We start from the raw sequence: 27,269 nt of genomic DNA, 5'->3' as shown, positions 1-27,269 counted from the left end.
CCTCTTGCTCCTTGGTGGTGGCATTCAAGACATCTATCACCCGGATGTTATATGTGTCACACTCTTTCTCACCAGATCTTTACATTTATGGACTATTTAAGATTCTTTCGGAGCTATATTATTTTATTCTAAACTTATATATGTAGTATTGGTTTGTGTTATAATTTCTCCTTTTTATTTCTCATGTAAAAGTATTGTGAAAACTGCCTTTAGTGTCTGTATTCCCATTGGATTGGTTTGCTATTTTGTTGCGCTGATTGGTTTTTTATTTTAGTATATGTGTGTCCCCATAAAACGCTTTTACTACTGACAGAGGAATCTATGAAAGAGTATGAAATAACGTTTTAATATTATTTCCAGGGTCATGATACCATGAATAGGCACTGTGGGCATATCAAGAAAAAGTCAGAATGGACCAATACTTTGTCCAATAAACCGATGGTAGGTAAAAGGAACATCAGGTGTAATGTAAGACATGGATATGTGAATTAGGTGGAACTGGATGGACAATGTAAAAGCTGTTCATAATAACTCAAATCTGGCAGGATTAAACACAGTGACCGCATGACATGGGTCATTGAGAATGTACATGTTTGTTTTCATTAATAAAGAGAATGATAAACGCTGGGGGTAAAATGACATACAGTGGGTACGGAAAGTATTCAGACCCCCTTAAATTTTTCACTCTTTGTTATATTGCAGCCATTTGCTAAAATCATTTAGGTTCATTCTTCTTCCTCATGAATGTACACATAGCACCACATACTGACAGAAAAACACAGAATTGTTGACATTGTTGCAGATTTATTAAAAAAGAAAAACTGAAATATCACATGGTCCTAAGTATTCAGACCCTTTGCTCAGTATTTAGTAGAAGCCCCCTTTTGATCTAATACAGCCAGGAGACTTTTTGGGAAAGATGCAACAAGTCTTTCACACCTGGATTTGGGGATCCTCTGCCATTCCTCCTTGCAGATCCTCTCCAGTTCTGTCAGGTTGGATGGTAAACGTTGGTGGACAGCCATTTTTAGGTCTCTCCAGAGATGCTCAATTGGGTTTAAGTCAGGGCTCTGGCTGGGCCATTCAAGAACAGTCACGGAGTTATTGTGAAGCCACTCCTTCGTTATTTTAGCTGTGTGCTTAGGGTCATTGTCTTGTTGGAAGGTAAACCTTCGGCCCAGTCTGAGGTCCAGAGCACTCTGGAGAAGGTTTTTGTCCAGGATATCCCTGTACTTGGCCGCATTCATCTTTCCCTCGATTGCAACCAGTCGTCTTGTCCCTGCAGCTGAAAAACACCCCCACAGTATGATGCTGCCACCACCATGCTTCACTGTTGGGACTGTATTGGACAGGTGATGAGCAGTGCCTGGTTTTCTCCACACATACCGCTTAGAATTAAGGCCAAAAAGTTCTATTTTGGTCTCATCAGACCAGAGAATCTTATTTCTCACCATCTTGGAGTCCTTCAGGTGTTTTTTAGCAAACTTCATGCGGGCTTTCATGTGTCTTACACTGAGGAGAGGCTTCCGTCGGGCCACTCTGCCATAAAGCCCCGACTGGTGGAGGGCTGCAGTGATGGTTGACTTTCTACAACTTTCTCCCATCTCCTGACTGCATCTCTGGAGCTCAGCCACAGTGATCTTTGGGTTCTTCTTTACCTCTCTCACCAAGGCTCTTCTCCCCCGATAGCTCAGTTTGGCCGGACGCCAGCTCTAGGAAGGGTTCTGGTCGTCCCAAACGTATTCCATTTGAGGATTATGGAGGCCACTGTGCTCTTAGGAACCTTAAGTGCAGCAGAAATCTTTTTGTAACCTTGGCCAGATCTGTGCCTTGCCACAATTCTGTCTCTGAGCACTTCAGGCAGTTCCTTTGACCTCATGATTCTCATTTGCTCTGACATGCATTGTGATCTGGAAGGTCTTATATAGACAGGTGTGTGGCTTTCCTAATCAAGTCCAATCAGTATAATCAAACACAGCTGGACTCAAATGAAGGTGTAGAACCATCTCAAGGATGATCAGACGAAATGGAAAGCACCTGAGTTAAATATATGAGTGTCACAGCAAAGGGTCTGAATACTTAGGACCATGTGATATTTCAGTTTTTCTTTTTTAATAAATCTGCAACAATGTCAACAATTCTGTGTTTTTCTGTCAGTATGGGGTGCTATGTGTACATTCATGAGGAAGAAGAATGAACTTAAATGATTTTAGCAAATGGCTGAAATATAACAAAGAGTGAAAAATTTAAGGGGGTCTGAATACTTTCCGTACCCACTGTAAATTATTTACCATATTTAGAACTTTACATAATCACCAGATACAATAGAGGTACTGTTTGTAAAGAGGATTTGTCACAAGCATCTCACTTGTACTGTGTTAGTCATTCCAATTGACGTCGGATGTACCTGGGAAAATAATAATACAGAGCTTCTAAAATAGCTGTTTCACCTAGAATCAAACACACTATGAGAATTCAGACAGGCCCAGGTCAACAGCCTAGCCCAGATTCACCCACACAGCCTAACAAGCGTTCATATTGACAAAGCTTGGCTGAGTTAAGGTTGTCCAATATCAAGTATGAGTACCTCCTCAGACTATACCACTGTGAGATTTTATGGGGGTCTATTTACAGCAGGGGTCTTCAAACTATGGCCTTCCAGTTGTTCAGGAACAACAATTCCCATCATGCCTGGCCATATCTGTGAATGTCAGAGTTTTACAATGCCTCATGGGATGTGTAGTTCCGCAACAGCTGGAGGGCCGTAGTTTGAGGATCCCTGATTTACAGTATGGCCTTGATGCGCAACCTGCAGACCGTTGGCCTTTTCTGTGCTTCCCTTTGCAGAACCCAGTAATGTGAGTGGCTGTAAGAGCAGTGATTTCTAGCAGTCTCACAGAACACTTCCCCACTCTGACTTTTATCTCAAGCAGGTTTCCAGTCTCCAACTGTGGCATGTCTGCACTCACTAACCATCTCCTCCAGTAAATCTGCAGTTTCTGACAGTCTTCTGTTGCATTACATAAATACTTTGAGTGGTTGTTTTTTGGGCAAGTGTTGAGGCTCCCTACACCTCACAATTCAGTAACCACTGATCTATGGTTTACCTTCTAAGAGTCAACTTCCTGGGGCCTCCAGGATTAATAGCTCTAGTGAAGTTAGCCAGCATTGCCTAAAGCCATTGGATGGTTGTAGAGAGAGTTGTTGCAGATTTATTGTCACACCATTCAGAATTTCTTTGAGGGAATACCGAATAATGTGTAGTGCTGTGCGAGGTATTGAGCAGTGCCTCATTTCACTACATGAGGCTAGAGTACAAACTTGTACCTGAGGCCAGGTTTGCCATACAAACTAAAATGTAAACTACTCTTACAACATGCAGGGTGCTCCTATACTTATTACTTTTCGGGGCAAAAGTTTTATTTTTTACCTAATCTGAAAATAAAAAGACTATGTGTGGACCTTGTAAACAGAAGAATCAGTGCTGCTACCCATATAACGTGCTAATGATAGAGCTTCCGGGCACTCGATCCACACTCATTTAGCTGAGTTGATGATATAGAAAGATGATCCGCACATCAGTTGTTGCTCTTAAGAAATTCTCATTTTTATTTAGAAACCACAGTGTACAAACGTATATAAAACCATTTGACGCATTTCAGCCTATCAGGCCTTAGTCATAACTGAGGCTTGATAGGCTGTGTGGACTTTTTCTTAATATCTCAGAAGAACAGGAAATATTGGATATTTATGCCAAGGCAGAGAGGTCATATGAGAGCCACAGAACAACAGTGCTCCCACCAAGCCATCATGTTACAATAGGCTGGGTGGTAAGAGTTTAAGATGCCCCCACTATGGATGATGGTACAACAGAGACACCTTTGAACACCAGTATTATCAGTAAGGAGGGAGGGGAGTGTGAGATGTACAAGCAGATTTAGATGCACTAATTGAAGCCAAATCCATCTCATGCTTTTTTTAGCAGTTACAGCAACAGTTTTGTTTCTTTGGGATAAATGTTTTACAATGACATTTATAGACACTTTCTAAAACAATTATAACTATGCAGGCAGCATAACTGTTTTAACTTAGTTTCAGAAATTATCTTTATTAACCTTTTTTACAAGGTTAAAAAGGGGGTCATGGTATCTACCCAATACAGGCATGCTATGTGTCTGCACAGTGTCCTGTACCTCTGAATAGCAAGCCAAAGGATGGAAACTGACCAGAATAACACAGATCAGCTTCTATACCTTTTGTAGTCAGTTTAGAACACAGAAGAAATGTGACTGGCAGGATCAACCAGGTACTTCAATTGGAAGAAGTACATTAAAATGATTGAGACTATGATTTATATATTGTACACATACAGTATGTGAACACACACATAGAAAAACAAATATTTATGGTAACATAAACTTTAACTACTTTCCATCCGGGACCATTCTGACACTTCACTCCTACATGTAAAAATCAACTTTTTTTGCTAGAAAATTACTTAGAACCCCCAAACAATATATATATATATATTATGAAAGAGTAGTAAGAAAAGGCCTTTATGAAAGAGTAGTAAGAAAAAAGCAATTGTTGAAAGTAAGTCATTAGAAGTCCCCTTTGCAGTTTGCGAGAAGCCATGTGGGGGATACGGCAAACATGTGGAAGAAGGTGCTTATGTCAGATAAGAACAAAATTTAACTTTTTGGCCTAAAAGCAAAACGCTATGACTTGAGACTGGGGCAAAGGTTCACCTTCCAGCAGGACAATGACCCTAAAGATACAACCAGAGCTACAATGGAATGGTTTAGAATTGTCCGAGTCGAAGTCCAGACCTAAATCCAATTCAGAATCTGTGGCAAGACTTGAAGATTGCTGTCCATCCAATCTGACAGAGCTTAAGCTATTTTGCAAAGAAGAATGGGCAAAAATGTTACTCTCCAGATGTGCAAAGCTGGTAGGGACATACACAAAAAAGACTTGCTTCTGTAATTGCAGTGAAAGGTGATTCTACAAAGTATTGACTTCGGGGGGCTGAACACAAATGCACGCCACACTTTTTAGATATTTATTTATAAAAAAATTGAAAACCATTTATCATTTTCCTTCCACTTCACAATTATGTGCCACTTTATGTTGGTCTATCACATAAAATCCCAACGAAATACATTTACGTTTTTGGTTGTAACCTGACAAAATGTGGAAAATTTCAAGGGGTATGAATACTTTTTCAAGGCACTGTATACTGTATAGTGTAATGTAAGTATCAACTTATTGGAAAACTGCACTATGAGGAGAACATTATTTCATTATCTCAAGTTGAATCATAAATCGATAAATGCGATGAATAGCACCAGCTTAACTTTCCTGGCCCCCTGACAGTTCCTTATTCAGTTAGCAAGATGTAAGTTACATGAAAAATGATTTTACAATACGTGTCAGGTTTGTTGAGATAGTTACAGCCTGGTCTTTAAATTATCACAATACAAAAAAAATAGTATTAAGTTAACTGTATGCAGTTAATAATTGTAATGATAAAATATGATTTTTTTTTTTATCTCACATGTCTTTAATAACATATATATCCACACTAGCAGCAAACCAAGCTGTCCAACAAAAGTGACAGTGACAAGGATTGAGGCAATCTATAACACAGCCAGAGGTGATTACAACTATTACCTTATCTTCCCACAGTTTTCATTTTCTTCAATTAAAGAAAAATAATGGAAGGAAAAACTGGTGCTGTAAATGCTCAAGCACCCTTGGTTGTATTATATTTTTCTCAACAATTCATTGCTTGGTCTTCAGACAAATGTGGAAAAAAATATTTAAAAAAGGCAATAAAGAACGAGTTTGCATATACAGAATCCCACTGCAGAAAAGCCAAAGGCAAATTACAATGTGGGGTCTGCACTTCTCAGGGCACCTAATGGTGCCCATCTTCAAAGGATTACTTAACGGTAAGCCGCAACATGTGGATACTTCATGCACTGACACAGCTCTAAAGTTAAAGTCGATACTAAAATCTCGAGTTTTTTTTGTTAAAAATAACAAACATGTTATACTTACCCGCTCTGCAAAGTGGTTTTGCACTGATCAGCCCAGATCCTCCTTTTCTCTGGTCCCTCTTCGGCTCTCCTGGCCCCTCCCTCCTGTTGAGTGCCCCTACAGTAAGCGACTTGCTGTGGGGGCACCCAAGCCTCAGCTCCCTGTGTCCATTCAGACACGGGGCCATGGCCCAGCCCCATCTCCTCTCTCTCCTGATTGGCTCACTGACTTTGATTGACAGCAGTGGGAGCCAATGGCGCCACCCTGCAGTATCAACCAATGAGGAGGGAGAGTCCCGGGCAGCCGAGATACTCCTGCCACATCACTGTATCGAGATGGGCTCAGGTAAGTATTAGGGGGCTGAGGGGAGCTGCTACACACATAAGGCTTCTTATCTTAATGCATTACCTGAGCCCAATCAAATCCAGTGACATGGGAGCAAGGGGTGGGGTAGAGTCCCACTGTCTGTGTCAATGGATGCAGCAGCAGGACTCAGGAGCAAGCAGCTTTCTGTGGGGGCACCCAATGAAGAGGAGGGGCCTGGAGTACCGGTTGGAAGGCCCCAGAAGAACAGGATTGCACAGAGCAGGTAAGTATAGCAGGTAAGTCTAGCCATGTTTGTTATTTTTATTTAAAGCGTAACTCCACTTTTGCTGAGAAAAAAACATTCCCCTCTGGGTGATCTATGTACATTGCAGGGGTTATAACAAACTTTTTTTGCAGAGTCCTACCTTTTGTTATTCTGAAGAAATCCATGTTTGTTCCTCTGTGCCTCTGTGCTTAGTGGGTCAAATGGGAGTGGTTTCATAATTATCTATCAGCTGTGGCAGCACCAAAGCTCTAATGAGAAAATCTGCTTGGCCTGCATCCCTTTAGATGTGTTCCTATTGGGAGTATCTCACCAAAAATGGCATTTTTGTTGCAGGGGATGCCAGAAATCTGACTTGTATCATAGGCAGACTTCTGGGAAAATTGGTGAGCCAATCACACAAGCAGGAAATTATGTTTCTGGGGTGTGCTCAGTATGCATTCTGTGTACAGAACAGCTCCAGGTAGCCATATTTGAGAAAATACAACAGCTGCAGATTGTAAAGGAATGATAATTTTTAATAACATTCAATTACAATATGATTTGTGTCAAAATTGTATACGCTAGATTGTTTTTTTCTTTACTTGCTATTATTTTTCCCCACGAAAGTGGAGTTACCCTTTAAAAAAAAACCCTACTGTGTACAGACAGTATAGCTGCACTTTGTAAACTATGCTATACCTTACAAACTTATTGTGGGTACCAACAGATTTATGTAGCTGTCCCTTTATGAATTCTCCCAACTATGTTTTATGCTGCATATTCTTGCCTGCTGTACTTTGTAAGCTGTGCTGTATATTACATTTATACAAGGGGCATTCACGTCAAACCGGGACTAACACTGTTGTCTGACATCTTAATTAACAGTCTTTGGACTGGCCTGATACACGTGTGCACCGCCTATCAGTAATAGGACACACTTGCCACTTAACTGAGTGCAGTACCACCACGCTAGCATCCCTTTTTATACCTGTCAAATTAAAAGTCCTAGAATGCCCCTCGTAGTTTCAACAGTTGTTGGTTGCTAAGTACAGTAAACACCCCTCTATCGTGGGGGTTACGTTCAGGACCCACCCGCGAAAAGTGAAAATCCACAAAATAGAAAGAGCCTATTTAAATACACTCTAGGCATGTTTTTATAACTGTCACTGTACGTGTAAAAGCATTTTAAGGTCTTTAAACACACTTTTAAAACAATAGAAACTAATTTAAACACATAAAATATACTGAGAGACAGAGCAAGAGCAATAGAAACACAAAAATATTTAATTAACAATGATTTAATTAGTAAAATAATATTAATAGGTCTTACAGAAAAAAAACACAATAAGCCGGGACCGCAAAAACTGAACCACGATATAACGGGGGTTTACTGTATACCTCAACTGTTTGAATGAAGTTCTTTTTTAAGCCAGGCTCATACAAAATGTTAATTCTCTATCTATATTCTGTAAGCAGAAAAGAATATGTAATTAATTTTTTGTTAAATTTATTAGGTTTATGTGCCTGTGAGGCTTCACTTGTGTGCAGTGTATACAGCGAATAGGCTATGGTTTTGTTTAAACATGATGTAGACATGTACGCTGTTAATCACAGCACATTATGCATACCTCAACTTATTGCTCTCTGGTATGTCCAGGGATTGTCCCAAGTTTTTTCACAACCCTAGCAACAGCCCTGTACTGACATACATATTTGCGACCTGTATTATTAGCATATCTTCTGCATAATATCAATTTTGATGAGGTAAAAGAAGAACTAGGATCTCCTATTAAAATACCATATCTCCAACAACATTTTAAGGGAATCTGATCCTAAAGTTTTACTCTAGCCCCCTGCAAAATCCCACAAATACCTGCCCACCCAGTCCTGCCCACTGCCTTCTGGATTGACAGCGTTGCCTCTGTCACTGAACCCATTCTACTGTGAGCTGCAGTGTCTGGGAGGGGAGCCTGGGAGACACAAATGAAGGGTGATTTGGCTCAGTCAGCGAAGGTAACGTTTTTATTTGTTTTCTAAGGCTTGTGCATCCCATAGTAACTGTATCTGGGACTTATTTAGACTGTCCTACAGAAGCATTTAGCTGTACTTTACCAGACTGTTTCTGTCTGGCCCTATTGAGTATACTGTGCTATGTAATGAGTAATCATGATAGCTTAAAACAGTGGTTATTTTTATTTATAAAACATGCTTTCTAAAAATGTACCCCTTTCTGCCCACCCAGTGTCCTCTAAATAGTTATGGGGCAGGAAGGATCTGCGATCATGTGACCACTGTGACAGTGGTCACAAGATCAGAAGCCAGTCCTGACTATTAATTTTAAGTCCAGACTGAGAGCTGTCTTTGATGGCTCAGTTTTTGTGCTGGGAGTGTGCTGTGAGCCAGCTCTTAGAACATAAACATTGGCCACCCAGCGATGCATATGCGGCATGTGGGCATTAAAGTACATGCTTTTGCTGCTGCTTTAATGGCATAGGTGGTTGTGAAGGGGTTTAAATACCTTGTTACTGTATTTTTTTAAAACTACCCTGCAACTATACTCTTTTTTTAATAAACTAAATCTTGCAGTTAAAGAATCTTCATTCTGTTGCAGAGTTACACGTATGACTCTTGTGCTTCCAACATATTTGTGAATGTGTTGGAGGCATGTCAGATGTTATGTTAGGTGATCCCCCACTGGACATTGTGGTAACTCCCCCAGGCTGCTACTATACTAAAATACATTGCCTTGTTGTAGTGTGCAGTGGAAAGATCCACAGCATGTAGCAGGAGCCCAGGTATTCAACAGTCTTGAAAATATCAGATAGGAGGAGGCCTTAGTTCATCAACAAAAAAAATATCCAGGTCAGCGACAGTTGGAGACCTAATTATTAATCTTTTTTTTCATTAACGAGTGTTAAAAAAAAAGTATGATGCCCAATAGGGATGGGCTCTGTGTTTGAGTCGAACGTAAGTTCGACTCAAACATCAGCTGTTTGTGTGTTCGCAGAACATACAAACAAATGGGGCGCTCAGCGTGAAGTTTGCCCACCGATGAGTGCCCCATAATGCACTGCGTTGTTGCAGTGCATTGATTGCTGATGATTGGCCAAAGCATGCACCTGACCTGTATTCTTTGGCCAATCAGAGCACAATGTCCTGTCAGAGCCATGATTGGACAAAGGCAGGGTGCCTTTAGCCAATCATGGCTCAGGGGCTAAGTCCTCGCCCCACACTATATTAGGCTGCTGCTTACACGGCAGCCGTGTATAGTGTGTTACAATAGAGATTAGGCAGGTAGTTAGTGGATAGTGTGTTGAGTTAGTTTAGTGCATTCAGTATAGTGTACAGGCATACTAAAGTCTATAGATATGTTCTAGTCCTGGGTCCCCTCTCAGTGCTCCCCAAGTTTTGTTTCCCTGTCACTTATAGTTCAGGAGCAGTGCCATGCCAAGATGACCAATATTTCCCACACACGCCAATGTTAAAGACAGGGAGCAGTGCTATGCCAAGCTGGCCAATTTTTCCCATAGACGGCAATGTTAAAGATTGGGAGCAGTGCTATGCCAAGCTGTCCAATATTTCCCATAGACGCCAATGTTAAAGACCGGGAGCTGTGCCATGTTAAGCTGACCAATATTTCCCATAGATGCCAATGAGCACTGAAAGCTGAAAATTGGTCTAGACAGGAAGGGGTTTAAAGTGCCCTGTATTTAGATAGTTAAGGGGAACCCTATGACAGAATTAAAAATATAATGGCATGGGGTCCCCCCCAAAATCTATATCAGGCCCTTTGGGTCTGGTACAGGTTTTAAGGGGAATTCCACGGCAAAATGTTAAAAAAAATGCTGTAGAGTCCCCCCTAAATCCATACCATACCCGAGCATGCAGCCTGGCAAGCCAGGAAAGGCAGGACTAGTGAGCGCACCCCTCCTGAACCATACCAGGCCGCTTTTCCTCAACATGGGGTGGGTGCTTTGGGGTGGCCCAGGGCCTCTTTCTGACAGCCCTGGGCTGTAGTTGTTGGGGTCTGCAGGTGGGGGGCTTATCAGAATCTGGAAGCCCCCTTTAACAAGGAGTTCCCCAGATCCCCCCCCCCCATGTGAATGGGTATCGGGTACATAGTACCCCTACCCATTCACCAAAAAAGTGTAAAAAAGTAGAAACCACAGAACACAGTTTTTGACAAGTCCTTTATTAAAAAGAAAAAATAGTGTCCCTTGATGTAAATTCATCGTCAATCATGAAACCGAAAAAAAGAAAAAAATTCAAAAAAATTCAAAAACGCTTCCTCCTCTTGTGAGGCTACCAACCGTATGCCGCTCTTCAGCTTAGACAGCTCTTTTTAGGCAAAGGGAAGTGCCACTTGGTTATGTCACCCGGTGGTGCTGCCCCCTTCTGACGTCACATGACGGGTAGTGACGTCACAAGGGGGCGGGAACTCCAGATGACTTCACTGGCTAGCCGTGTCCCATGGCTAAAAAAGAAATGGCAGATACCAGATCTAACACAACAGCGGGAGCTAGCATCGGGAGAAGACATCAGCGGAGGGAGAATAACCAGCAGAAGAAGCAGAGGAAGAAGATATCAGCAGAGGGAGAAGAACTGGCAGAAGAACCAGAGGAAGAAGGCATCATCGGGGGGAGAAGAGCCAGAGGGAGAAGACATCACAGGAGAAAGAATACACGTTGGAGCTACGATGGGGGACATTCTTCATTTTTTAAAAAGGACTTTGACAAAAACCTGTGAACAGTTTTTATTTATTTTTGACACTTATTTGGGTGAAAAAGTAGGGGTACATTGTACCCCATACTCATTCACATAGGGGGCTGTTATCTGGGGGACCCATTGTTAAAGGAAGCTTACAGATTTCAATATGCCCCCTGCCCACAAACCCCCACAACCACCACCCAGGCCTTGTCCCCATCAACATAGGGACAAGATGCTTTGGGGTGGGAGGTGCAGAGTCCCACCTGTCCCAAAGCACCCCCTTTGTTGAGGGCATGTGGCCTTGTATGGTCCAGGAGGGGGGGCTCACTCATTTCCCCCTTTTCTTAACTGCTGTTCTGCATGCTCGGATAAGGGTCTGGTATAGAATTTGGAGGGGACCCCACACTGCTTTTTTATTTTTGTCTGGGGGTTCCCCTGAAAATCTATACCAGCCTGAAGGGTTTAGTATGGTCTTGGGGGGGACCCCACGCCTTTTTTTGTTTTTTTTTACTTTGGCATGGGGTTCCCCCTAAAGATCCATACCAGATTCAAAGGGCCTGGTATGAAATTGAGGGGGAACCCCACGCCATTTTTTTTTTTTTGTTTTATTTTTTGGCATGGGGTTTCCCTTCAAGATCCTCAGAGCACAGGTCGCATGCCACAAGTTGGATCATTTAAGATGATGATCCAACTTGGATGCCACTTACATTTAAATCAATGGGCTGAAATCGTGCCCAAGTCAGACCAAAATAGTGCAGGAACTTTTTTCAAAGTCGGACCGACACAAGTCAGACCTGTTAAGATGGCTCTCATAGGGAACCATTGATTTATACACGTCATGCGACATGTGCTACCAAAGTCGGAGCGTATGTCGCACCAGTGGGAACCTGGCCTAAGGGAGGGAAATAACATGAATTGAAAACAGCCTGGGGCCCCTGCCATACCTAATCCACCACTGGTTGCAGCTGTGGGTTCCCTAATAAATAAGACATGCTTTATGCAGTCTGCAGAATGAACAATCCGGTTCTTGCTTTCAGAATCTATTTCCAGTAAAAATGTCATATTTATAAGGCCTATGTTGTGCATTACGGCTTGTCTCTGGAAACAGACCTGTAGATGCTAGGTGACAAACAAATAGAAAGGAAATGTAATTTATTGCTTTAATATCTCAGAGCAATAAGCAAACCTGCCTTTCAATGAGCCATTAGTAAAGATGCATGCTTGGACAGGATCCCTCTCTTTAGAAGCACAGTGAGAGAGGCCAGCAGATAATTGCAGATAAGGGTATTGTGGAAGAGCATAGAGCGAGGACTTAATAACAATCGCACCAATGGGTGATGTTTTTTTATTATCACACAGAAGACATTCACAGGCAGGATTTAAAATAATGACTGATAAAACTTGGCACCTTGGGTCTTTTAATCAGCACACCTTCTGAAATAACATGAGCTTGGAAAAACTTACAAAGATATAGCACCTGTAAGGCAATGCTATATCCAAATTGGGGGAGTTAAAGGTTATTGATTTTATATTTTGCAATGAAATTAGGGTGAAAGGAAGCTGTACCAATTGGCAATTTGCTGTTTACTGACATTCCATTTCATTTAAAATATATTTATAGGGTGTCTGCAATACTTTGACTGTCTTTGTATGTGTTATTAATCACATGAATTATGGTGATTTACAAATGTATTCATGCTTAGTCCTTTGTGGTTCATGTAAACCTTGAAACATAATGTCACGATTATGTGTCACTGTAAAACTGCATTTCTTGTTAATATATCTAAAAGTGGTGTTTTTTTTTTATTATTTATTTTTAAATATGAGTAATGATTCACACTTTAGTGATTGATTGCAGTGCTTTAAATGGTTCGGGTTAAGGCAGCCTATTGATTATGAATGGGCTGCTAATGCTCGATAAGGGATTTACAAAAACACAACTCTTTATTTAGCAACCTGCATTGGACTATACTGTACAATTCAATGGGGTGCCACTTACAGCGAATGGCACCACAGTCCACATAGAGCAGGTGTGTCAATGTGCATTGCATAAACTCGTGCATTTTTTTGCACTTTACTGCAATTGTCAAGTGCCCTGCAGAAGTCCGGTCAAGTAGTGTTCTCCCTAGTTTTTTTTTTTTTTAATCAGAAAAAAGTCTCTTTATTGAAATAACATTATATCATATATATATATATATATATATATGGCAGACTCTCACGCTTGTTTACTGATCCTGCGTCAGAAACGTGAACAAAATGTATATATAAATATAAATATATATAGAAATAAATGAATGTCTGTGCTGCCGCTTAAATAAATACAACTTGAAAATAATAGTGAAAAAAATGTCCCACTAGCAGCGCCCAAATAGAATATCATGTGCATACATAATCACCTAACATAAACCACTGTGCCCTCATATGTATACATATACAAAACTAGGAACTGAATAGTGCTTTAACAAATTCCACTGTGAGTGTCTTGTGACAGACAAAGAAGGAGCAGTCCACAAAACAGTCCAATAAAAAAGAAGAAGAATAGTAATAATATGATGATCCAGTGAGATTCCAGTGCCAACTGAATAGAGAAACACCCAAAAGGTCCACCACCTCTGTGCTCCACTCCCCTTAGCCAGGACACTCACCCCCACTTAATGCCCTCCACTCTCTTGGATCAGGCTAATCACACTCAGGTATTCCACCACGGCACAGGATGCAGGAAATACTGGGTCCCTGGTAATTATCAAGCCACCATTCCGCTCATATCATGTAAAAAAGAGGGAAGACCCACTAGTGCAATAACGTAAAACACTTTTATTCCATAAAAGATCCACTAAATGCACGTACATAGAAACCACTAGAAACCACTTGCAAAGCACATCAAGGGACACCCCCTTTGACAAAGTCAGGAAGAGACGAAACGTGTCAGTGGTGTGGTTACACGACGTACCAGATGATCGATCGGATGAGCGGAGGTGTCTTGCCACCCACAGTGTTCTGGACTCCAGCGTTTTATATCACACTATGTCTGGATCATCCGCATCTTTGATTGATGTGCTTTGCAAGTGGTTTCTACTGTATGTACGTGCATTTAGTGGATGTTTTATGGTGAGTGTCCTGGCTGAGGGGAGTGGAGCACAGAGGTGGTGGACCTTTTGGGTGTTTCTCTATTCAGTTGGCACTGGAATCTAACTGGATCGTCATATTATCACGATTCTTCTTCTTTTTATTGGACTGTTTTGTGGACTGCTCCTTCTTTGTCTGTCACAAGACACTCGCAGTGGAATTTGTTAAAGCACTATTCAGTTCATAGTTTTGTATATGTATACATATGAGGGCACAGTGGTTTATGTTAGGTGATTATGTATGCACATGATATTATATTTGGGCGCTGCTAGTGGGACTATTATTTTCAACATTATATCATACAATATAACAGCCATCACTAAATGGTGGCCCGCGGTCCAAGGACGGACCGCATGATGCTTCCGCAGTGACGTCCTGTGCGCGCCACGCCCCCTCCTTACTGCGGTTCCCGACTCACTCCCAGCCGGGCCGCGAGTAGGGTGTGACGTCACGTGTGCGCCCCGCCCCCCTGCTCCTGACTGTGGTTCCCTCTCAGCCGGGCAGCGAGTTGGGGTGTGACATTATGTGCATGTCCCGCCCCCCTGCTGCTCACTGCTCGCAGCTCCTGGCTTGGCTCCTTGCACAGCTTGCAGACTCCTGCCCTAAAGGTATGTGGGGCACATGTTAAGAGAGAGAGTAATGTGGTTTAATGCAATAGCTGCACTTCTTAAAGCTTATGAGAAAGTTTTATAAAGTGTGCAGACTGATGGGCATATTTTGTTGTGCTCATTAGAGTGCCCCATAAAAAAAAATATACCCATCAGAGTGCCCCCTAACATAAAATGTGCCCATCAGCGTGCCCCTTATTTTATGTTAAGGGACATGCTGATGGGCACATTTTATGTTAGGGGCACTCTAATAGGCATATTTTATGTTAAGGGGCACTCTAATGGGCATATTTTATGTTAAGAGCAATGCTGATGTGCTGATGGACACGTTTTGTTTTGCCCATCAGCAGCGTGCCCCTTAACATAAAATGTGCCCCTCAGAGTGCCCCCTAACATAAAATAAGCCCATCAGAGTGCCCCCTAACATAAAATGTGCCCATCAGCGTGCCCCTTATTTTATGTTAAGGGTCATGCTGATGGGCAAATTTTATTCTAAGGGTCACGCTGATGGGCATAATTAATGCTAGGAATGCTAAGGGTCACGCTGATGGGCATATTTTATGTCAAGGGTCACTATAATGGGCATATTTTATGTTAAGGGGCACTCTAATGGGCATATTTTATGTTAAGGTGCAAAGTGAATTTTATCGGCACAAATAATTCCCTAATATTAAAAATATAAAGTGTAAAAATAAGCAGATACCACTGCAAAGTAATCCAAATCACAAAACAATAACGGTAAAGCGCTAAGTGATTAATTAACCAGAAATAAAACCAGGTAAAGTGCACTAAGTGACTAGGTGTTAAAGTGCATATATCTGTGCAATCTTAAAAATAAAAATAAGGTGCTTGAAATGCACAACTATATTGACAAGGTGCCAATAAAGTGCTAATAGTATAATAACAAGGTGCCAATTAAATTAATAAAGTAGACACATGTAAACAAAAATTAATGAAAAGTCCAAAAAACTTGTGCAAAAGCCTGTGCAAAAGATGCTTGGAAAAGGTGCTTGAGGATAAGTCTGTATGCTTCCACCACCACCACTCAAACAATTGGCCTCTCACCTGAAGCTTAGACCTGTGTGTCACCACCTGGTCAAATAGGCGGGGGTTAAAAGCTTTTTTTCCTTACTGGACTCAATAAGATCACTGCTGCTTAGTAGTTTGAACAAGAAATACACTGGAACAGTATTCCCATCATGGTTTCGTTTTGGCATAAAAAACAAAGAAGCACAGGATCTAATGCTCACCGTATAACAATAAATTTATTGGGAATTCAATTAGATAAAACAATCACATGAAAGAGCACTAATAACTAGTGCATATAGAATGCTTGTCTCTGTGTCTAATCCGAGCTGGCTGACGGCTTCCTGGTTGCTGGTGAAGTCTCCGCCCCCTATACGCGTTGCGTCATCGGTCAATAGGACGCTAGACTTCCTCAGTAGGGGGTCAACTTGTGAGTGTTTTATCTAATTGAATTCCCAATACATTTATTGTCATCTGACCCCAATAGTTCCCTGTCTTCAATGTGCATCTGCATTTTAAACCCCAAGATTCATATTTCTTTGGAACATTTCTGACCTCATTCCGATTTCAAGGACCTTCTCTCCTGAAATTGGCATTAGACCCCAAACTTTACATCCTCATATCAGAATGATCATAAAATCCATGGTATGATTATGACAAAAATTGAATAAGAATTAAACACCATTTCCAGGATCACGTGTATACTCACACTTGCTCATACTTTCTGTTCCCCTCAGGTTCGGGCCAATCGAGATAGCAGACGTCTCGTCCCTCCAAAGGGTACACACTTGCGTAGAACCCCATGGGAAATGCCATACAGAAGGAGAAGCTCCAGATCACACAGATGACTATCTTGGTGGCAGTGGCAGATAGTCTTGGTTTTAGGGGGTGGATGATGGCCATATACCTGTAAAGGAACACAAACTCAGGTAAGTAAACTATCACTTGTTTTATGTATTATTATTGGTTTTCTTAATAAGGAACAGATTACTGATCTTGGATACACATCTGCAACAGACACACTGTGTGCTCATATGTACCTTACCGTATCTGTTAACAAATTAGAACGTTTTCTTTCTTGGCTCAACTGAGCAGGTGTGCAATCAGCAGAACTAGCTCTAAGAAAATGCTATGTTAAATTATGTTTACATTGGACTCTAATCCAAATATAGCAGAAGTGCAATGCCATCTGACAGTATTGAACAGTAATCAGATTATCACAATGCCAGTGAATTCACCTGGCTTCCTGCTTATAGCCCAGCTCCTGGGGCCAGACCTCCGGAGAGGGCATTATTTTTCATATATCTAACCTACAAGCTTTCTTACCTTGAACAAGTAGTCCCTGCAGCACTGAGATTATTGACTGGTTGTTCTAATAATTGGCATTTCTGTCCACCCAGTCCCAAGATTTACACAGCCCTGCAACATAGTGCAGCCCTGTGTGTTAATTTTAAAGCGGTAGTAAACTCTCAATGCATCGTTTTGTGCAATATAATTAGTGTGAAGTATTTCATCCTGTTCCATGTCTTTTATACCTTCCACACTTTCAAAAAATGTAGCCCAATTTCTTCTTTATTGATGTTACCAGCATCCACGGCATGATCAGTGTGCCATAACATAAGGAGTCCGGCCATCCTATCATCTTTAGCAGACTCAGCAGAGTGCTGATTCTTGGCCGGGTTCCTGAAGCTTTGCCAAATCCTACTGCGAATGCGTGAGATTACAGGCCAGCAGCATAGAAAGAGGGCGGGAGCAATAGAGCATTTGATGCGGAAGAGAGGAACCATTTTGGGGCCAGCTTCTGCAGGCATACAAAGAAATTAAAGTAAGCCAAAAATATTTGATGATAACATATTTGAGTTGATAAAGCGTTGAATATTGTGGAGACTTCACCGATTGCCCTAATGTTTATTTACATACCAGGCGGCGAGTTTAACCACTTGTTGACCGCTCACTGAGCTGGTACGGCGGCAAAGTGGCTCGTTATCGTCCAGCGACGTAGACCTACGTCCCTGGACAACGCCCTCTCTCGGCCGGAGGCTCGCTCCCGCTGTATTCAGACACAGCGGGAGTCGGCCAGGGGAGGAGAGGCGGTGATCACCGCCGCTCTTCCCTGATCGTCTGGGATCGAGTGTGGAAATCCGCCCACTTGTGTGAACAAAGCGGGCGGATCTCCTGTGACAGACAGTCACAGATTACAGGATTCAGCATCTCTGAACCTGCTATCTGTGTCTGTATCACACAATTCCCTCCCCACACATGTCAGTAAGCATGAGGCATACATTTAACCCCTTGATCACCAATAAAGTTAACCCCTTCCCTGCCAGTGTCATTATTACAGCAACAGTGCATATTTATAGCACTGATTACTGTAGTAATGTCACTCGTACCTCCAAAAGTGTCAACAATGTCAGTTAGGGGTCCGATCTGTCCGCCGCAATGTCGCAGTCCCGCAAAAAAAATCGCAGATCGCCGCCATTACTAGTAAAAATAAATAAACAATAAAAATGACAAATCTTTCCGGTAGTTAGTAAACGCGATAACTTTTGCGCAAACCAATCAAAATACGCTTATTATGATTTTTTTTACCAAAAATATGTAGCAGAAAACAAATTGCCCTAAAATGTTAAAAAATTTTGATTTTGAAATTTTTTTTGGGAATGTTATATATCAGAATGTAAAACATATTTTTTTTTTCAAAATTGTCGCTCTTTTTTTCAAAAATTAAAAAATCGCACTGGTGATCAAATACCACCAAAAGAAAGCTCTATTTGTGGGGGAAAAAAGGACATAAATTTAATTTGGGTACAGCAGCGCACGACCGTGCAATTGTCCGTTAAAGTAACGCAGTGCTGAATCGCAAAATATAGCCTGGTCAGGAATGGGGTAAAATCTTCCGGTCTTAAAGAGGTTAAAAATACGCTCATTGAGGATTTTCTTGTCAAAGACATGTAGCTAAATACATTTTGGCCTAAATATATGACAAAAATTTAATATATTGGATATTTTTTAACTGTCAAAGTAGAAAATGTCAATTTTTTTGCAAAATTTTCGCTCTTTTTTTATTAATATCGCAAAAAATGAAAAGCGCAGAGGTGATCAAATACCACCAAAAGGAAGCTCTGTTTGTGGGAAAAAAAGGACGTAAATTTCGTTTGGGTACGGCGTTGCATGACCGCGCAATTGTCAGTTAAAGTCGTGCAGTGCCAAGTTGCAAAAAGTGGCCTGGACGTAAGGCAGGAAAATCCTTCGGTGGTAAAGTGGTTAATACTGCTTTAAAGTGTATCACTAGACAAAACATTAAGTGATTAATCCTCTGCATTGTGTAGGCTGTGTGATCCTGTATGCACAGATTTGCTCTCTCCTGTAAGTTCACTCTGGACAAGTCCAGGTAAGCAGAGTGAGTGTAGTTCAGCTGCACATGCTCAGTTTGGTCTCTATTGCTCGGAGGCCATTTCCTGGTTTTAGCTGAGCTATTCAGGTCACATGGTATTAACATCACACATTTGGGTGTGTTTACAGATCCTAAATAACAGCCAAGTCCCTCCCTCCTCCTCCATGCCCAGTAATTAAAAAAGAACACAGTGGGTGGGATGTCACATCTTGATTGAAGGATGATTTTTTTTTCTTGGGAGAGTACATGTGATCAGCACAGAGCCAATCAGAATTAAGAATTAAGGGTCTTGAAGCCTAATGGGATAATGGTGGAAGAAATTAAAACTCCTCCTACAAACTTCCAGCACTCACTGATACAAGGCCCAAGATTGCTCTAATTGATATATACTGCTAATGAGAAAAGTTATTTATCAGTTTATATTTACTAAAATAATTGCATTTCCGTGTTTTGTGTACTGTAGGAGACCAGATATAGTGAATGTAGGATCTGGGTTTAGTAACACTTTACTGTTGTCTGAGTCACCATTGGGGAGATTCCTCTTCTCTATTTGAGCTGATGACCATCGCCCCCAATAGAAAAGGGGGAATCCAAAATCTTAAGCCCCGTACACACGCGTCTAAAATTGGCAAAGAATTTTTGTCCAACGTCCGATCTGCCGATTTTCGGCTTGTTAGTATGATGCTTCCGACAACTGACTCCGACTTTTCGGCCAAAAAAAATCTGGTGTGCAGGCTATAAAATTTTTGTCCGCCGTCAAAACACGTCCGATTTTCGTGCAGTCAGTACAGATTTCGACAGGGAAAAATCTGATGAGCAAGTCTGGGCATGCTCAGAGAAGAAAACACAAAGAAAACAAACCAACACATGACATCACTTCTGAAGCAGATTTTTGTTGGGCGAGAAAATTCATGTGCAGTCTAGGCACATTCCAACCAACAAAACACAACTCTGGACAAAAGACGATCGGTCGGCAGATAATCGTTGCGTGTGTACGGGGCTTTAGAGTTCCCACTAAGAGGTGAGGGGAAATCTTCTATAGGGGACATCTTTTCTGGGAGCAACCATCTAAAAGGGGAATTTCTCTCACTTTGGAAGATTTCCTCTAAATTCCTGTTGTGTCTCAAAGACAAAAAGTGAAGGGAAAATACTTCAGTGACATAAAGCAAAATAATAACCTGGCAAGCATTTTAATCCTTCTCCACTCTATTCATAATAAAAACAAAAAGTGTTTGGCTATGCATATACTTTAAACAACACTGCCAAGCTTTTGACTATTGAACTCATCTCTCTGTCACTCTGCTCCATCCTCCTATCAGCATGTTCCTTGTAAATTCTTGAGTACTGCAGCACAGCCAATTGGCTCCTTGTGTTGCTTCTCTCTTTCCGAGCCTGAGTTTTTTCATTTTTTTAGCAAAAAAGAAAAAACCTTGTGGTGATCAAATACCACCAAAAGAAAGCTCTATTTGTGTGGAAAAAAAATTACAAAAATTTGGTTTAGGTACAGTGTTGCATGACTGCGCAATTGTCATTCAAAATGGAACAGCATAAAAGCTGAAAATTGGCGTGGGCAGGAAGGGGGTGAAAGTGCCCTGTATTGAAGTGATTAAAGTATACAGAGCTGCATCCATGTGTTATATCTGCTTGTAGGCTCCTTGCTGTCTTGTAATAAGAAGCTCCCCAAAGAAACGAATCAAATCCAAAACTGCCTTGTGAGTTTGAATCTCAGTGGGAGCACATTAAGCAGAGAGAGAATAGGTTACACCCAATAAATCCTGGAAAACAGACCAATCCTTCCCACAAATCAGAAGCTCGCTGCAATCTGGTTGCAGTAGATTACATCATACTCAGATCCAGGTAAATGGGGAAGGACTTTTTGACTTTAGCACATCACAATTCTTTTTGGATAGCATTAGCTCTTTGTTGTCAAAGAAAGTTATACATGGAAAAAATTGTGAAGAAAAATTTGCCAAGTCTGTTATTATAACAGCCAATGCCGCAAAGGGGTCTCACAGACAGCTATAGCAGACAGTGCAAGGTTTACTGCCTCCTCCAAGTGCACCATGATATTTGTGCGGGCCAAAGACCAGTTCTGGATAGACACTTGGGCTTATTCAGTAAAATAATGCAAAGAGTGATGATAATATGGACATAAAACATGTAGTAACCAAGCATAATCTTCTGTGTAAAGTGTAACCTGATTGGGTGTTTGGGTTACATCAGGGGTCAAGTCCTGGCATAAAAAGTGAAACTCACCCAAGACCCCCCCCCCCCACTTCAAAAAAAAAAAAGTGTTTATATATATATATATATATATATATATATATATATATATATATATATATATATATAGTATCTCACAAAAGTGAGTACACCCTCACATTTTTGTAAATATTTTTTTATATTTTTTCATGTGACAACACTGAAGAAATGACACTACGATGTAAAGTAGTGAGTGTACAGTGTGAACAGGGGCTATTAGCAGCAGTTAGTAAATGTGTTCCATCTTTGTGCTTGGATAAAGGATTTGGCTACAATAGTAAATCTATGTATATTATTGACATAAACAAAGTTTTGTGTACGGGAAATATCTCTGGAGGAAGAAATAATGCTAAATATTGTCTATGGTGTATTTGTCTGAATTCAGAGATAAAAGCCCTGCAATCCTCAGTCTCCTTGCCTCATTAGAATCCTAGAGCAGCCTCCATGCTGTTGTTCACCATCCAGGCACATTATAGAATGCTGTGCTGTCCTGAGGATTGCATCTACAAGTAGTCACACAGGAATCTTTCTGCCCAGTAATAATATATAAGGCAATGCTTGAAAAGCTTCATATCATCAGAGATCCTGTGTATTTCACAATGCTTGGGAGATTACAGCATATCTGTAAGGAAAGGCATCACAACGAGCTGCCATTCATGCACTTCTGTAGCCTGATCTCCAAGTCATCAACACTGAATATCAGGATGACAGATGACATGATTAGGGAGACTGGATCCAGCTTGGCATGCAATGATCAGCTCAGCAGACATACACCCATGGTGTACCTACCTTCCCCCAGTTTAGGGCTCTGTAGAAATTGGGGATCTGACACTTCCTGCTGCGCTCTTCCCTCCTGATCACCCACAGTTTCACTGATCTTGTATTTGAATGTCCCCGCACACTCGTCCTTGGTCCCTCTCCTCCTCCAGCGGCCGGCCGGCCGCTGTAACAAAGTCCCGCCTCCTAGACAGGCTCCTATTATACACCTCACATTGATTCAATTTGCCGGCATTGGATCAGTGTTCCGCCTATCACTGGAGCCGGTCTAGGAGGCGGGACTTTGTTACAGTGGCCACTGGAGGAGGAGGAGGAGAACCAAGGGAGGGGAGAACAAAGGCCAGTCCTCCAGGATTCGCGGGGTAACGGGAACGGCATTCCTGCTGTGGAAAAAGTACAGGAACGCTGTTCCCATGCGTTCCTGCAGGACTCGAGTCCTGGGTTACATAGTTAATTAGTAAGTCAGGTTGAAAAAAAAACACAAGTCCATCTGGCTCAACCAATAAAAAAACAAAAAACAGTAAACAAAAAAAAACAGGGTTTTTCCCACATCATCATTGTACTTTAGATAACTTTAGAAGAAAAGCTGAAAATACCTCCTGCTGCACCCGCACAACAAGGGTTACCTGATCGTTTATTGTAGGGCAGATTAAAAAAAAACATTTAATTTGTTCTTCTTCCCTCTATGATGTCTACTCTATCTCGAGTGGGTGACTTAATGAATGTTTCGGGTGGTCTGCCAGAGTTGGTCATGTTGTTTTTCCTTCTCCTTGGGCACCTCCAATTATGGAGCTGGCCGAAGGTGGTGCAGCTCTTCCATGTGGTCCCCCATTGTTACTGGGTACCCCCACACCGCCCGTTTGCGGTGGTTGGGGGTGCCCGGGGGGGGGGGGCGACGGTTGGGGGCGCCGCTCCGGGGGAGGTCTGATGGAGGCTGTCGCCCCCCTCCACCTGCGGTGTGCCCTGCCTTGCGGCTCCCCCGGGCTGTGTTCGCATCCCTTGGGATCCACGGCGTCCGCAGTTGACTGTGGCGCGTAATACCCGGCAGGCCGCCCTTTATTTTCATTGAATACTGGTTTTTGCACTATATTGTGTTGATAATTGTTGCTCCTTTCTTCACTGTGTTATATACCACGATGCACTTTTATGCCCCCTGGGGTATGGCACTGTTTGGCCAACACCCCTCCCCCGCATTTTTGTCATTATTGTCTTATTCTTCTCTGTACTCATGTTAAATAAATAAAGATTCATTAAAAAAAAAAAAAAAAACTTTTACTTACCTGATCCTCTGCTCCACCTGCAGCATGGGGGATGCTTTGAGGATCAGTCTAGTGGCACAGGAGAGCAGAGGATCAGGTAAGTAAATATTATTTTCCATGTCCTCTACACCTAAATGAGCACTTAAACCTTGCAGTGCAGCACAGGGTGATTGCAAGGCAACATTTTCAAGTTTTCTGGAGTTGAGGTTTAAGTTATTCAGCATGAATAACAGTATGAAAGCATGATGTACAGTATACCGAAGCAAATAAGATCATAGCTGTTTTTTGTAGTCAGTTCTATAGGCTAAGATTTCTGGTTGCTAAGGGCTACTATGTTTTAATATGCATTCCTTGTTAAATAAACCATTTGCCAATAGAGTTGACATTGTATCCATATTAACAACTAAGCTAAAGTTCAATGATGTTCTACAAATAATAAACATAATGTTGCAAATTTCACAATCTTTCTTCGGAAGTAATGCTCCTGACAAAGTCATTTGGTAACCTCTAGTTTTCTCTAATCTAATCTCTGGCAAACTTTATTGGATAAAAGCTAAAAGTAAATATTAAAGTTTTGATTTTACAAATCACAGAACACCTTTAAACCAGTCCATTCTGCTTGATCCAGAAAAGTACAATTCCTGTAGTGTTTTGGCAAAAACACCGGTAGTGGCTAGTGAGGACTTGTAAAAATAGATTGATACATGGAAGGTTTTTCCACGGAACATTGCTTGGCTGTCATCTTATGTACCTTACTTTGTATGTTCCGTAAAGACACTGCCAATACTTCAACAACATTTTACAAGTCTCAGCCACAATCTGCTGTTAACAGACGTATGCAATTCAGTAAGGATCTGCAGATACATTTTTGAATTTGGAAAGTTTTCTGATAGAATTTGTAAACACGTCAGGTTTTAGCTGGTTTATCTACTTAAACTAAACATGTTAGAAACTGTGTAAGTTGTAAAAATGGTGATTAAAAAAAATACATGATTGAAAACAACAATTTTGCATTTTACCAAGTTTTGCAGTAAGATCACATTATCATTTTTTTTTCCAGGAGGAAAACAAACCTCATTTACTATATACTTTTTGCTATTCACTTATGCTAATAAAATGTGCAATCTGTAACATGTATACAACCCGCTGCAGCAAAAATGACATTTCTAAAGGAAAAAACAGAAATCAAATGACATTTAAATGAACGTGCAGTTGCAATTGCTGGCACCTGGTTATTAAAAATAAAATAAAAATAAAGAGAAAAATGGCATCCCCCTTCAGTCCATACCAGGCCCTTTGGGTCTGGTATGGAGTTCAAGGGGTACCCCATGCCAAAATTAAAAAAAAGTTCAGCGCCCTCAAAGGCAGACTGCCAAATGCCTCCTCCACTATTCGACAGTTCATAAATAGATAAGGGATGGGGGGCCACTTGGTGATGTCCCCTCTTTGTTAAGGACTTAACAGATGGCTTCCCAGCCCCAGCTCCTTAAAGCGGTGTTCTGGTAAGCTGCTGACTTTTAATATTAGGACACTTACCTGTCCTGGAATCCAGCGATGTCAGCACCCCAGCTGAGGCACCACCGGTAAGGGAACCTGGCTGTGAAGCCTTGGGGCTTCACGGCTGGGTCACTACTGCGCATGCTTGAAGCGTGCTGCGCTTGCTTACTGGCCATAAAGCAGAGGAGGGAGAAGGGGGGGGGCGGACTGCTGATGTACCTCGCCACGGCATAGCACACATAAGGCAATGAGGTAAGAAAGGCACATCAGGTCATATGGACCTATGTACTAAATAACACTAAATGTACTAAATAACAAACATAAAAAGTGAAATAAAAGTTTTCTAGAGCATTCTTTTGAAGCTCTCACCTATGTTAATGACATAGTATACAAAAACATTTATTCATAAAATGAAGAGGGGACATTCATCAGGGTATAAAAATAAGCTGCTGAAACAACTGTTGTGTAACAATACATATTTTTCTTGCCTTTTGTGATTGCTAATTGTTCACTGCTATACACTGGATATGCGATGAAATATTCATTAAAATGCCTGGCACGTCCTATACACCAATCATCTCAATTAAGGGTGGTTAATTATGTAAATTGAATTAAGTAGATTTCCTCTATAATGCCTGGAACCCAGCATCCATAAATAAGTGCCATCCAGCTAGACTCTCTCCATTCATCATCAGTTGTAGTACTTGACAAAGCATAAATCTCAACATAAATGGCTGCCTCTAGAGCTAAAGACCCCTCTCCATTAAGAGATGAGGAAGGAGTTACAGTGAGTATTAGCCTAGAAAACTGAATTTAAATTGTATTAGTGGTGTAACAACAGCTGTAGAAGATATAATGACCACCAATGGGGTCCATACAGTGGTCCAGCTTAGGACCTGATTCAACCATGCTTGTCTCTCTGCTTCCCATTGCACTAATGGAAGAGACATTAAATTATTTATTAATACACTCTAAGGTCCCTAACTCACATTTATATATATTTACTTACTAGGCTAATTTAGACAGGACCCTATTAACCTACCAGCATGTCTTTGGAGTGTGGGAGAAAATCAGAGTGCCTGGAGGAAACCCACGCAGGCACACGGAGAACATTCAAACTCTGTGCAGGTAGTGTCGCGGTTGAGATTCAAAGCAAGGATCCTAGTGCAGCCAGGTGGAAGTCAAGGAAGTTAGGTTGTCCTGTCAGTATCACGTGGCTCCAAAAAAAGTCCATTTAAAAACTGAGCCGGGTGGAAAATTATCAGCTGAACAATTAGACGCAGTCACTTTTCAGGTATTCGGCTGTTTGAATACAAAAGTGGGCACTGCAGATTCCGCAATCCATGCTGTTAAGGCTAAAAGGGAGAAATCTACATGTGTGTGGCTAGGCTTACACCACTTATATTTACCAAGTTTAACTTCATTAAGAATTACATTTCTACTAGCCATGGCTCTCATTTTGCATCAAGATCTACAGGAATTTAGCTTTACCCCTAAACTGCTAAATTGACTGGAGTCAAGATAAAAGCTCATATATTTCACATATTCTTAATGAAAACCTACTATAAACCTAGGTAATTCAAAGTCAGTATATAATCAAAAAAAAAAAGAAAAAAAATGACATGCAAAGGTTACCATCAGTGAAAGCTGCATCTTCAAATGAGCAGTAGATCCAGAGATACAGACAGCTAGATTTATATGGAAATCTTGACTTTTCCTGTATAAAGTGCGAATCCACATTCAGATAGCTATAGCTGCCTGACTCCTTGTGTATGCTGCAAGGTTACTAGTTTTAAAGTGACGAGAGGTTTGCTTCAAGTTTTAGAAAAAATCTGCGGCATTCGACTCTTATTTAAAAACATTCTATTTAAGTATGTATTCTTGATTCCAAAAAGTACCTTCTATAGCTCTCATCTGCTTTCATCTGCCTCCAAACCTCCCTTTTTTTCCTTTTTGCTGCTGTGATATGACTTTTTTTTTATAGGGTGGTTACATTCATT

The 27,269-nt window shown here is 41.2% G+C and overlaps 1 protein-coding gene across 1 annotated transcript in view; it reads right to left on the bottom strand.

The window, feature by feature from the left end:
- LOC309553188 (substance-P receptor) overlaps window positions 1-27,269 on the bottom strand; it is a 409,398-nt gene that overhangs the window by 157,645 nt on the left and 224,484 nt on the right. The window contains exon 2 of the mRNA XM_082254133.1: window positions 16,790-16,987. Coding sequence (XP_082110259.1) covers window positions 16,790-16,987 — 198 coding nt within the window. The remainder of the gene's footprint in view (window positions 1-16,789; window positions 16,988-27,269) is intronic.

Source organism: Pelophylax lessonae (assembly GCF_965119305.1).
Source record: "Pelophylax lessonae genome assembly, chromosome: 4".
NCBI lineage: Eukaryota > Metazoa > Chordata > Amphibia > Anura > Ranidae > Pelophylax > Pelophylax lessonae.
Note: the sequence above shows the minus strand (reverse complement) of the source record. Positions and strands in the feature narration are given on the sequence as shown.